The 13,624-nt window shown below is 44.4% G+C and overlaps 1 protein-coding gene across 1 annotated transcript; it reads right to left on the bottom strand.

The window, feature by feature from the left end:
* Window positions 1–9,315: 9,315 nt before the first annotated feature.
* Window positions 9,316–10,099, bottom strand: LOC131200229 (uncharacterized protein K02A2.6-like; the record flags this gene model as incomplete). Its single annotated transcript, XM_058186773.1, has 1 exon — window positions 9,316–10,099. A coding segment is annotated over exon 1 (702 nt), but the record flags the coding sequence as incomplete, so codon positions are not given.
* Between the last annotated feature and the right edge of the window lie 3,525 nt (window positions 10,100–13,624).

The raw sequence follows: 13,624 nt of genomic DNA on the forward strand, positions 1-13,624 counted from the left end.
TTTTCTGGGAGATCTAACAAGATGAGGTGTGTCCTCTTTCTCCATGTCCTGAGACAGAACATCTATACATACTGACAGCTTCAATCCAGTACTCAGGTCTAAACCAGTCTAAAAGGGATCTCGATAAAGTTGACAAACTGTAACTTCTTGGGTCATCGTTTCAAAGATATTTCCTTATTTAATACTCAATGCCATCTAATGAACCTGCACAATACCTTTTGTGCATCACTATGCCCCCCCCCCAGCCCCTGCAGTACCTTTTGCTCACTGTTGTAACCTAAGCCCACTTAGGAATAAAAGACACACTTAGTCTTAAACAAATCTATTTTATTATAACAGCTGGGATTTATTTCATTCCCAGCTTAGTCCAAATTAATTCCAAAACAAGTCTTTCAGAAAAAGTCCTTTGGCCTTATCACAAACCTTTATCTTCTTTGGCACCCTGCCAAAGGCTTTTCTTGGCAAAACCCAATGAAGTTCAGAAACAAGAGACACCGAATAGAAACAGATGTAGCAACATTGTTTTCCTACAAAGAGCCCAAGTGCTTTTGCTGCTCTTTTAAGCCTTATGGGAGGGGCCAATCATCTCCTGGCCTTACTCCCAAGATGTCCTTTTTGCTCTTGCCTTCTGGCAGCTCTTTGCATGCGTGCACTAGGAACAGGCTCCTCCTGTTCCTCTGCCTCTCTGCTGTCCACCTCTGGAAGCTCCGGAGACCACGCATCATTCTCAGATGGCCCTGGCCCCATCTCTGCCTCTGATGCAGAACCCTCGTCAGAGCCATCCCCTGACTCGAGGACTGGCCCATTGTCCTCCCCAGCCTTCTCACTGTCCAACTCCACTGCTAGCTCTGCAGACTGCTGGTGGACCACAACACACACTCCCTCACACTCCGGCACACTCTCCTGACCCATATGGTGCCTCTCATGCCACTCAGTGGGTGAGGAGGATTGAGACAAAGCACAAAAGTGCACAAGAGGTGCTGTGGGGGTCAGAGAGGGCATGCAGGGGAGAAGCACAGGTCAGACAGGCGTAGGGTGCATAATGGGGCATAAGATGTGCTGCACAGGTTGAGGAGGGCATGTGGAGGTGCACAGATCAGGAAAGGTGCACCAGGTGCCATGCGGGTTGGGAAGAGTGCACAGGGGTGGATGGCACAGCATGAGTGCAGAGGGGCTGAGGAGGTTGTGTGGCTGGGGGAATCATACCCAAGCAACTTGCAATCTTCCCTGATGCCAATGGTCTCCGCCAGCTTCTCACAAGCAAAGACAATCATATTGAATTTATACTTTAGGTCGATTTCCCCTATAACTTGTGGGAAGTTTTAAGGGAGTATTGGAAATGATAATGATATGACCATGGCTCTCCTGAATAAAATTTTCCCAAATTTTATTACCATGGCTGTAGTGGACCCCAGCATTCTATAGCCCATTGAAGTAACTTGGTTCAAAAACTGTTGCTCTAATATGGATTATTTTGCCCAATTGAAAGTTATAGACAGACATGGCAGTTTTACTGGTATAGATAACCCAACACCTTGAATTGCATTAAGAGGCCAACTGACAGCCAATGTAGCTCACTTAGTAGTGGTGATACATTGGTCCACCAAGAGTTACCCATTGCTGCTTGCATTTCTGGACCGTGAAGTGACTGTCGCTTCCAGAGGGTCTTGAAGAGCAACCCCATGTAGGCATACATTGAAATAATAATTTAATGGTAAGGTGACCATGGCAGGAGTAACTGTCTTTCTTCTTCTGGAGTCCATGGCTGATATCCTCCAAATTCTGTTGACCAAAGCTTGTACTGTACTGGCTGTCTCTTCTTAATAAGGTAACAGCCAATGCCTCAGGATGAAAACCAGCTCTCTGGCCTGTTATAAGTGGGGGTGGGGAGGTGCATCACAAGAGATTCAAGTAATTGCTCTGATTAAAAGTTACTACTGCCTCTGTCCAACGTTTGAAATATTCTAAGGTGAAAAGAGTTCAAACAATAGTCCCCACAAATTACTGTAGAAAAATGAGAATTTGTTTCCCCATACCCAAAATTATTAATTATGTTCATATGTGTTTCCTCACAGATTTTTTTTCAAAATGGAAATTAATGAGAGTTTTACTTAGCTAAATTAGATTCAGAAGTGTAGATAATGTGCACTAGTTTAAGTTAGGGTTAGGGTTAGAAACGCTGCTCTAGAGCAGGGGTGTCAAATTTACTTCATCACAATGGCATCATGTGACATATCAGGACTTTTCTCCCCTTCTCTAAACCACTCCTGGGCATGGCCAGCACGTGACACATCCGGTTTGCCGGCGGAGAGTTTGACAGCCTTACTCTAGAGGATATGGTGAAATGAAAATAATTATTAGAAGGGATTGTCAAAGAGAAGAGTAGAACGTTTTGTGGTGGAGACAAGAGAACCAGGAATCGAGAATGAGGCACAACTTTATTACATAACACAAATCGCTAATAAAGTTGTGAAGGGGGCAATTTAAATTGTCAAAAATCTGGTTAAACTGTAGATGGCACTAAAGTAGCGGGGTGGGAGAAATAGCACCTTGGTGCCATTGAGTGATGGTTTGGATTTCTGCAACTCTGAGGTGGTAGTTTGTGGGGAGAAGAAAACCAAGAGGTAAAGGAACCGACAAAGCATTTTTTAAATGTAAATAAATCAGTCACAGGGTTTTAGAGGGGAAAATGAGATTTTTGTTCATTTTAGAGGGCAGGAGAGCTTTTTTAAAAAAAGCCAGAAGACAAGGAGCTAGATGAAGCAAACAATTTAAAATATATACATCAGTTGTATGTTTTGATGGCAAGTATGTATGTGAATTGGTTAACCAATTCATATGGTTATTTCATGCTTATACTTATATATACTGTTCTGTTTGACAAATAAATAAATAAATAAATAAATAAATAAATAAATAAATAAATAAATAAATAAATAATTTGATTGATTAATTGAGAAAAGGAACCAGACAGCAATTGGAGAGTTATATCCCTCAATTTTTAATGTTGCATTGTTGTTCTTTTTGCTGTGCTTGTACAGATAATGCAAGCAAATACCAGATAATTTAATGCAAATCCAATAAATCCAAGATTTATCCTACTTTAGTGGGATGAACTTTGTACTTAAACTTTGGTTTAGTAGATTTTGGATGCAATAGAGGACATATGTTCATCTCTTTATGTATGCGAAAAATCCCAATCAAGGATCAATTATCAATGAGTATAAGTTGCAACATAGCTTGCAAAATGTGAGTTTAATAAAAATTTACAATATCAGCTTAAAGTACAATTACACATTGGGTAAAATGGCTGAATAGGCTCTGTAATTCTTCAAGTGCCTTCTAACTTTTGGACTAGCTATAGATTTGCTGCAATCAGTCACCCAGGACTCTTTCAGATGAATCAGACCACACATTAGTTATGTTAGAAATCATAAAAAAATTAAAGAGAATAGGGGCACCATATTTGATTTGATCTGAAGGACATACCATCAGGAAAAAGTGAAGAAGAGACAGCAAACAGCTTGCTTGTTTGTCCCTCTAAAATATCATTCTTCCCCTCCCCCCAGATCAGTGGTGGGTTTCAAATTTTTTTACTACCAGTTCTGTGGGTGTGGCTTTGTGGGCGTGGCATGGCTTGGTGGGCATGGCTTGGTGGGCATGGCAGGAGAAGGATACTGTGAAATCTCCATTTCCTCCCAATCAGCTGGGACTCAGGAGGCAGAGAATAGATGGGAGCGGGGCCAGTCAGAATTTTTACTACCGGTTCTCCGAACTACTCAAAATTTCTGCTACTGGTTCTCCAGAACTGGTCAGAACCTGCTGAAACTCACCTCTGCCCCAGATGCTATGACCACTCTTTTGGCTTTCTAAAAGAGCCTGAAGTTCTGGTTCGGTAACTGGCTTGGGACCCCGATGGAAGCATGTCATTCTGCAGTTTAATGAATTAAGATAAGAGACCCCACCTTCTCCCTGTATGACTCTTGCTCCCTTGCTCCCCATCTTTGTCAATATTAAACCGGTTTTAGCATTACTATTTATTGCTTTGATGTTTTACATTGGTGTTTTATTATTGCAAAGTTGCCTAGGGTCTCCTCTAAGTGAGATGGGCAGTATATAAGTTTAATAAATTTATAATTTTATATAATTTATAAATTTATAATTTTATAAGTTTAGTAAATAAACAGACGCTTGCAAGCTTATCCATTGTTAGTAACAAGGCCTGCCTGCTCACTAGTTCACAGAGTAGCCGTTTTAAAAGTTCAAAGAGCTCTCTTTAACATCTTAGGAAATGAATTAGTTTTAATGGGAAATAATTCAACTGCTAAATTTTTTGCAACCCTGCCCCTTTCATTACAATAAATCTTGCTAAGAAGCCAAGATGAGATTTGTGCCTGGGAAAACTTATTTTATACTCTGAGCCAGCTGCCCAAAAACTTGACTTGTACAGCCAATTACAAGAAAATTCATTCAGGCCTGTATGAAACTGCACCTTTGATCAGCTGTTCAGGTATTTGGATCTGTGGTGCAAATATTTGATAGACTGTTAAAAATGACTATGCATGGCAAGTTTGAGGGAAGGAGACAATAGATAAGGTTGGTGGGATTATTTTTTTTAAAAAAAAATAGAAGTGCCCTTGGGAGAGTTTACAAGTTATCATTGGAGAGAGATTAAGATGGTGAGCATTTGGCCATATAATTGCCAGGAGTTTAATACAGCTCGATAACGTGTACTAGAGACCCATGGCCTTATAAAATCAAACAAATCAATGACAGTTTAGAAGTTTTGGGATTTGAAAATGCATGACGTGCCTTTCTAGAATTCCTTTCCTGACCAGCGTCTGTCTCTCTTAGGAAGAACCTTCTCTGGAGCAAACATATCTAGAAATCTACTGAGTTAGACCATGCTGCCACAAAGAGGAGGGGGTCAAGCTATTTTCCAAAGCCCTTGAAGGCCAGACAAGGAATAATGGATGGAAACTGAACAAGGAGAGATTCAACCTGGAAATAAGAGACATTTTCTGACAGTGAGAACAATCAACCAATGGAACAGAAGTTGCCTTCAAAGTTGTGGGAGCTTCATCACTGGAAGCTTTCAAGAAGAGACTGGATTGCCATCTCTCAGAAATGGTGTAGAATCTCCTGCTTGGGTGGGTGGGGGGGTTGGACTAGATGACCTACAAGGTCCCTTCCAACTCTGTTAATAGCTTGCTTGCAAAGTACCCTAGAGGACCATGAGTCATTGCATGCTACCTATTGGGGGATTAAAAATAACCTTTTTCCTTAAATCTCCTTTGAAGTTCCTCTTTTTTCCTTTTCTGAATTTTACTTTCTTTTACATTTTTTGACTGTGATACTTTAGATCAGCGGCTTCCAAACTTTTGGATTTCAGGGACTGGTTCCGTGGAGACAGGTTTTTCTGCAGACCAGAGGGGTCACGGTTTCGTGTGCTGCCTGCATCCCACAGATCAGAGGTGGGTTTCAAAAATTTTTATTACTGGTTCTGTGGGTGTGGCTTGGTGGGTGTGGCATGGCTTAGTGGGCAAGGCTTGGGGTGTGTGGCAGAGGAAGGATACTGCAAAATCCCCATTTCCTCCCAATCAGCTGGGACTTGGGGGCGGGGCCAGTCAGAATTTTTACTACCGGTTCTCTGAACTACTCAAAATTTCCGCTACTGGTTCTCCAGAACTGGTCAGGACCTGCTGAAACCCACCTCTGCCACAGATGGGGCTTCACTGGTTTGTGTGGCCCGGTTTCTCACATACCGCGGCCTAGTGCCGGTCCACAGACCGTAGTTGGGGGCCCCTGCTTTAGATAACTAGTTCAGTCTGAAGACAGGCTGGATTTAATATGATCAATATTGAATGCCTTATACCAGACCTTAACATTTTGGAGAAAATAAAATAAATAAATGCTTTGTTCCATTTTTAATGGGTTTTTTTTTAAATTTGTGGTTAAAATGACCTCCTCTTTTCTCCATTCTCCCCTTCCTCCTGCTTAGCATGCCCTGAGTTTTGGAGTCCAGGATGGAAAAAAAAAAGGCCGAAAAGGATATGAATGAGTGCAACACCAGATTTTCAAAAGGATTTTAATTAATAACTCTGTCTTGCCAAGCTTCTTTACAATGAAGCTTAGTTAGCTTATGGACTGTAATTCTAAAAAAGAACTATTGATATGTTAATTGCATATGATTATGAATGGCTATTTGTGGCATTGGATCTCACTGCTATACCAATTAGGCTCTTTATATTTGATCTCCATTGTCATGCATCCTTGGCGCTTTTCAGCATTCTTCTCCTTCTTTCCTCTGTTCCCCCCTCCCCTTTCAGGCTGTACACCATCTATATGACTGCAAGCATCAGTCCATTTTGTGGCTTTTATCTTAGGAGTTACTAAGCACCTTCCCTGATTGGTAAATGGTAGAGCTAGAGCAATTATTATCTAATTGGCTCAGGTCATTCGTTGTTGCCTCTGTACCAACAAGGAACAGTCTTGGCATCCAAGCTCAAAAACAGCAACAATCCTAGTTGATCCATGGGATGCCATGATGGCACCACTGGATGGTGAGGCTTAACTGTCTTCTGTATTGAAGCCACGGTGGAGTGTCCTCTACTTGCATTAAGTTTTTTTGTTAAACCTTTGCTATAATCAATGCCGAAGCCACAACCTGATTCATATTTATCTGCAAGTGATCCTCGTGGAAACCAGTAAAACTTACTAAAGTAAGCTGCATACTTAACAAATATAAGAGCCGTGGTGGTACAGTGGTTAGAATGCAGTATTGCAGGCTAATTCTGCCCACTGACAGCAGTTCGATCCTGACTGGCTCAAGGTTGACTAGGCTTCCATCCTTCCAAGGTGGGTAAAATGAGGACCCAGATTGTTGGAAACAATATGCTGACTCTATAAACCGCTTAGAGAGGGCTGTAAAGCACTGCGAAGTGGTATATAAGTTTAAGTGCTATTGCTATTCACTTATTTACTTGTATGTCTACTTTTTATTTGCAAACCAGACTTCTGTCAATGCAGCCTAAAAGCAGCACATTTAGCATCACACTGCACTGATTGAGTTTCATAGTCACCTAATAATTCAGTATTTTTCCACCAATGCTATAACTATGCCAGGTAGCTTGCAATCGACAATTGTATTTGATTTCAATTTCCTAAGTAAATAACATTGTACTTATTTCTGCTGAATTTCAGTACATTTTTAACAATTTTTTTCCTAACCTATCAAAATTATTTTGAATTTTATTTCTAGGTATTCTGCATAATCTAATCTGCCTTTTAAATTGCAAATGGAAGGGAGATTTCCAGGAACCTTCTTTCAATGTAAAGACAAGAAGGAAAAGGTGGGCAACAATGTAAGGATCTGGGCCAGGGGTGAAATCCAGCAGGTTCTGACAGGTTCTGGAGAACCGATAACGGAAATTTTGAGTAGTTCGGAGAACTGCAAATGCCACCTCTAGGTGGCCCCAGAGTGGGGTGGGAATGGAGATTTTGCAATATCCTTCCCCCAGGAGTGGGGTGGGAATGGAGATTTTGCAATATCCTTCCCCCAGGAGTGAGGTGGGAATGGAGATTTTGCAGTATCCTTCCCTGGAGTGGGGTGGGAATAGAGATTTTGCAGTATCTGCCTGCCACTGCCACCAAGCCACGCCCACCAAGCCATACCACTCCCACCAAGCCACGCCCACAGAACCGGTAGTAAAAAAAATTGGATTTCACCACTGTTCTGGGCCACAAAGATCATTGTGAAGTAGATTGTCCACCATGCATCTTTTTCTACGTAAAAGAGAAAGAAATGTGATTTTTAAAAGAATTAACATGAAAGCTGCTTTGGTCCATCTTTTTGCTATTATAACGCTAAGACACAACATGCAGGAAGAAATTAAATGTTAAACATCAGATTGGAACAACCAAAGGAAATCTAGGCATCTTTTTTTTTTTTTTTCTACGTGCAGAACTTGGGGCTGGAGGGAAAAGTTGATATAAAATTGTGATGGGCAAATTTACACAAGCACAAAGTTTAAGAGAAAATTTTTATAAAATGTTTTATAGATGGCATTTAGACCCTAAAAAATTGGCGTGTATGTATCCGAATATGCAAGCTAAATGTTGGCGATGTGATTGTGAGGATGCTACTTATTTTCATATATGGTGGACTTGTAAAAAAATCAAAGCATTTTGGATTAAGATATGGTGGATTATGCAGAATATTTTGAAAAAGAAGATAAAATTTACTCCACAGTTGTTCTTACTGGGTATAATTACAGACTGTACTGTTATAGAGACTAAGCTGATTTTAAATTTAATAACAGCAGCGAGACTTTTGGTTGCACAATACTGGAAGAGAGAAGATTTACCCACGATTGAAGAATGGACACTTAAAGTATCAAATTTAGCAGAAATGGCAAAAATTTCTGCGTATTTGAAAGAACATTCACAAGAAAAATATGTATTGGAGTGGAGAAGTTGGATTGATTATGTTCAAAACAAGTATCGGACTAAAAAGTATCAAATAGTTTATGAATAATGTTATGAATGGCATATATTAATGTATATGTTTATATGGGAAAGGAGAGTTAAGGGGGTGTTGGAAGAGAGTGTGTTAAGTTCGGGAAGTAACGAGGCTGGAGACCAGGGTAGTGACAACAGCTCTTTAATATAGGGTGAACCCAGCAACAGGCTGGGCGAAAACCCTCTCCTTTTATATAGTTCTGTTGGAGGTTTTGACCAATCAGCAACGTGCTGATTTCCCGCTCAAATATTTAAAGGTACAGCATTAATACATAACACTCCTCCCCTCCCAGAAAACACTTTACCTCTATTTACATAAATATTTACATGTTATTTTTCGACGTAGTCACGCAAATAACCTGGGCGTCTCCTAGTCCTTTCTGACCTGCGCGGTTCAGTTCTGGGTGGTGTTTTGAGCTGGTCGGAGGGGCTGTTTTCTCCTCCCAGCTCTTCCTCTGGGCCAACGGGCTCCGGATTGTTGGCCGACTCTTTTTCTTGGCCATCGGGCCTTGGATTACTTTTTTCAATTTCCCTGCCGCTTCCCTCGGGAACCTGATGGCGTCGCTGGAACTCAGGGACCTCAGCTAAGTCTTGCGCCTCCCCCGGGTCATTGTTGGCTGTGGAATCAAATTGGTATTGATCATGATATGTTTCATTTGGTTCAGTTTGGTCGGTTATTCGTTTCCTTAACTGATCTATGTGGCGCCTCCACACTCTGTTGTCGGATAGTTCTACCACGTATGATTTTGGTCCAGTTACTTTAATTATTTGTCCTGTGAGCCAACTAGGGCCGTCCCCATAGTTTCGGGCCCACACCTGGTCGCCTATGCTCATTTCCCTGGTCTTTTCTAGTTTTCCTTTGTAACCCTCTGGTGTGTAATGGGGATTCAAACGGTCCAGTGGGCACCGGAGTTTCCGTCCCATTAGCAATTCGGCTGGGCTTTTCCCGGTGGCCGTGCTTGGGGTTCTGTGCTGGATTGCTAGGAAAAAGTCTATTTTTGTTTGCCAGTCACCTGGCTTTAGCCTGGACAATGCCTCCTTAGCGCTCCGGACGGAACGCTCTGCAAGGCCATTCGACGCAGGGTGGAAAGGCGCAGAGAGGGCATGTCGGATGCCTTCCTCTGCCAGGTATTCTTCAAACTGGGCTGCCGTGAATTGAGGCCCATTGTCGGACACCAGAGTGTCCGGCAATCCGTGAGTTGCGAATAGGTGGCGCAGGGTTGCGATTACTGCTTCGGCCGTAGTGGATTTCATGAGTATGACCTCCAACCATTTTGAAAATGCATCCACAACTATTAGGAATGTTTGGCCGTGAAAAGGGCCAGCAAAATCAATGTGGATTCTTGACCAGGGCCCTTGGGGCTTTTCCCATTCTCTGACTGGGGCCGATGGGGGTAGAGGTCTGGATTCTTGGCAAGCCTGACATTTCCCTACCCTTTCAGCAATCTCTGTGTCCATAAGTGGCCACCATACATAGCTTCTGGCTAACCCCTTCATCCTTACGATCCCTGGGTGACCCTCGTGGAGGAGGTCCAATACCTTTCCCCTTAACTTTTCAGGAATTATTACACGATCACCCCATAACAGACACCCCTTGAGCCGAGAGCTCATCTCGTTTTGACAAATTCTTTGAACCTTTCGCCCGGCGCGGCCACCCTCTCTGTACCCAACCGAGTACAGTCCTTAACACAATGTCCCGGTATGATGCCCGAGCCACTTCCTTAGATGTGACTGGGCCAGAGTCCAAGGAGTCAATAAGTAGGATGGGTGTCCCTGGAGTGGGGTCTTCGGTCGCCCCAGGTAAGGGGCATCGGCTTAATGCGTCTGCATGCCCCACTTCTTTTCCTGGTCGATGTTGCAGCTTGTACGAATAAGCGGCTAAGAATATAGTCCATCGGGTCAATCGCGGCGAAAGTGCCACAGGCGTGGGGCGGTCGCCAGCCAATATTCCTAGTAGCGGTCTGTGGTCAGTCACGATTTCGAAATTCCGCCCAAATACATACTCGTGGAATTTCTTGACCCCTGATACAATGGCTAGTGCTTCTTTGTCTAACTGGCTGTAGTTCCTCTCTGGGGAGGACATCGTTCTCGAATAGAACGCTATAGGGGCTTCTGTACCGTTTGGAAGTCTATGGCTGAGTACAGCCCCCACCCCATAAGGGGAGGCGTCGCAAACTAACACTAGGGGTAATGAATCGTGATATTGGATGAGCAGGCTATCACTTGAGAGCAGGTTCTTTACTGCTTCAAAAGCCCTATTTTCCGACTTTCCCCAAGACCAAACAGTATTTTTCCCTAAGAGCCTATGCAGCGGTTCCGCAACGGTTGCTTTGTTCTTTAAAAAGACCGCGTAAAAATTAACCAATCCAGGAATGCCTGCAGCTCTGCTTTGTTTTTGGGCGCTGGAGCCTTCTAATTGCCTTAACCTTGCTCTCAGTAGGGTGAATTCCTTTCTTGTCTATCCGTAGCCCAAGAAATCGACGGATTCGACCCCTATCTGGCATTTGTTTGTCTTGACTTTTAACCCGCTGTCCGGAAAATGCTCAAGACCTTTCTTAACCGCCTCCCCAGTTCCTCCATGTTTTCCCTGAAATTAGGACATCATCAAGTAAGGAACTACCCTGGGAGCCCTGCAGTAGTCGTTCCATCAGGTTTTGGAACAGCCCTGGTGCCACACTGACCCCAAATTGTAATCGGGTGCACTTGAAGGCACCCTGTGCGTCACAATCGTTTGGGCTTGGCTGTGCGGGCGTCTACTGGCAGTTGTTGGTAGGCCTGGGCCAAGTCTAACTTTGCAAAGACTTGCCCTTGCCCCAAAGAGTGCAATAAGTGTTGCACCACGGAACCGGTAAGCGCTTTTCTGTAAGGCTTTGTTAAGCGTCGCCTTGTAGTCAGCGCAAATTCTAATTGACCCGTCCGGTTTTATGGGGGTGACGATTGGCGTCTCCCACCTTGCGTGATCGACTGGCACCAAGATCCCTTGATTTATGAGCTTATCCAGCTCCTTATCAATTTTTGGTTTTAGGGCAAAAGGGACTCTCCTCGCCTTAAGCCTAATGGGGGCTACCTGGGGGTCTAAGTTGAAGGAAATAGGGGTCCCTTTGTACTTGCCCAGGCAGTCCTTGAAGACATCTTCGAACTCGTTAAAGAGAATGTCTTTCAGGTTACAGTCACTTCGGTAGATGCCAGTCACTCCCATGCCCAGGGCACGAAACCAGTCTAGCCCCAACAGACTGGGCAGAGTTCCTTCGACGATCGTGATGGGCAGGGTCTTTTTATGTGGACCATACTCGACTCGAACGGAGGTGGTCCCTCGAACAGGGATGCGATTCCCCTGGTAGTCGTGCACTCGTAGCCGTTGTGCTTGCAGGTGGCGCTTTGCGACGGACGGCAGCGACTTCGCCAGAGTGTCCCAGGACATGATGGTGATCGCTGATCCCGTGTCCACTTCAAGCCTGCACCGTACTCCCTCGATCTTGGGCTTTGTGAAAATCTTCTTTTCCACTTTGGTTGAGGCGCGGCCTATAATGACAGTCGTTTGGTTAGACTTCGCGCCTTTCTTGTTTGAACCAATCGCGGGCCGCCTTTCCGGTTCCGCGTTTTGATTGGCCGATTTGAATTTTCGGCGGGAAGGTTGGGCCGCTCTGCAGACCTGAGCTAAGTGCCCTTTCTTCCCACACCGCCGGCATGTTGCGTCTTTAAACCTGCAGCGTTGGCGCTGATGCTGCCCTCCGCAGCTTCCGCACTCGTCACGGTCCTCAAAGTCGCGTTTCTCAGTCCGGCAGACCCCTTCCTCCTCCTCGCCCTCACCGTCGGATTCGGACTGAATCTCCTCCTGGTGTACTGGCGTTGGCTTTGAGCTCGCCTTGGATTGAAGAGGCTTTTGCAGGGTCTCTGCTGCTTTAGTAGACATTTCGTGTGCTCTGGCTTCGTCCAGAGCGTTGGCTAGTGTCAGGTTGCTCTTGGCTAGCAGCCGTCGCCGTAGACGGATGTCCTTGACCCCTCGGACGAGTTGTTCGAGTAGCACCTCGTCTAGGTCTCGGTATCCGCAGTCCTTGGACGCTCTTCTTAAGGCGGCCATATAGTCACCGATGGACTCGCCCTCCATCTGTCTACGTTCTCCGAATTCAAACCGCTGCACGTATTTGGACGGCGTCGGCGCGAAATGGTTCTTCAGCAAAGTCTGCAGAGTCGGCCACGATACCGATTGTATCGGCGTTGGCTCTGCCAGGGCTTCCGCAATCTCGATGACCTCCGGCCCACAATGGCTTAAGAAGTAAGCCCGTTTGCGGTTATCCGGGATCCCCTGTAGTTCGTTGGCTTCTAGAAAGCTTTCGAAACGGGTCATATACGTTCCCCATTTCTCCTTGACCGGGTTGTACGGTGCGGGTGGCGTGTTTGCCATTTCCGCGTTTCTGCCCTGAATTTGCTGGGTTCGGAACTATCGTGCTTCAGCTCGGTTCTGGTTCTCCTTAGCCTCGAGATCCCACCCTCGTCGCCAATGTTAAGTTCGGGAAGTAACGAGGCTGGAGACCAGGGTAGTGACAACAGCTCTTTAATATAGGGTGAACCCAGCAACAGGCTGGGCGAAAACCCTCTCCTTTTATATAGTTCTGTTGGAGGTTTTGACCAATCAGCAACGTGCTGATTTCCCGCTCAAATATTTAAAGGTACAGCATTAATACATAACAGAGTGGATATGAGTTAAGATTTTTGTGGTATTTTAGCTTATGATTGATAGATGTTATACCCTGCATTTTGTTCTGGGAAGTCTCGGGGGGGGTGTTGGGGGGTGTTGGAGGGGAGAGGGAGGAGGGAGTGGGGAAGTGGGGGGGGAACAATGGTTTAAAAATTTGTTCTTTGTAAAACTTTTGCAATAAAAAAAATAAAATAAAATTGTGATGGGCGATCCCACCCGGACCTTTCACTGCCTTTTTGTGCTTCCGCTGAAAATTCTGTGAAATACTTTTATATTGTTTCTTTCACGCAACTTCACCACAGCAGCTTCCACGGAGGCAGCTGAAAGGCCAGGATTTCAGTTCAACCTCATTTGAGCTACCTAAAAGAGGGCGGGGGGGGGGGGCTTTAAAAAAAAAACACACAC

This window comes from Ahaetulla prasina, chromosome 5 (assembly GCF_028640845.1).
Source record: "Ahaetulla prasina isolate Xishuangbanna chromosome 5, ASM2864084v1, whole genome shotgun sequence".
Lineage (NCBI taxonomy): Eukaryota > Metazoa > Chordata > Lepidosauria > Squamata > Colubridae > Ahaetulla > Ahaetulla prasina.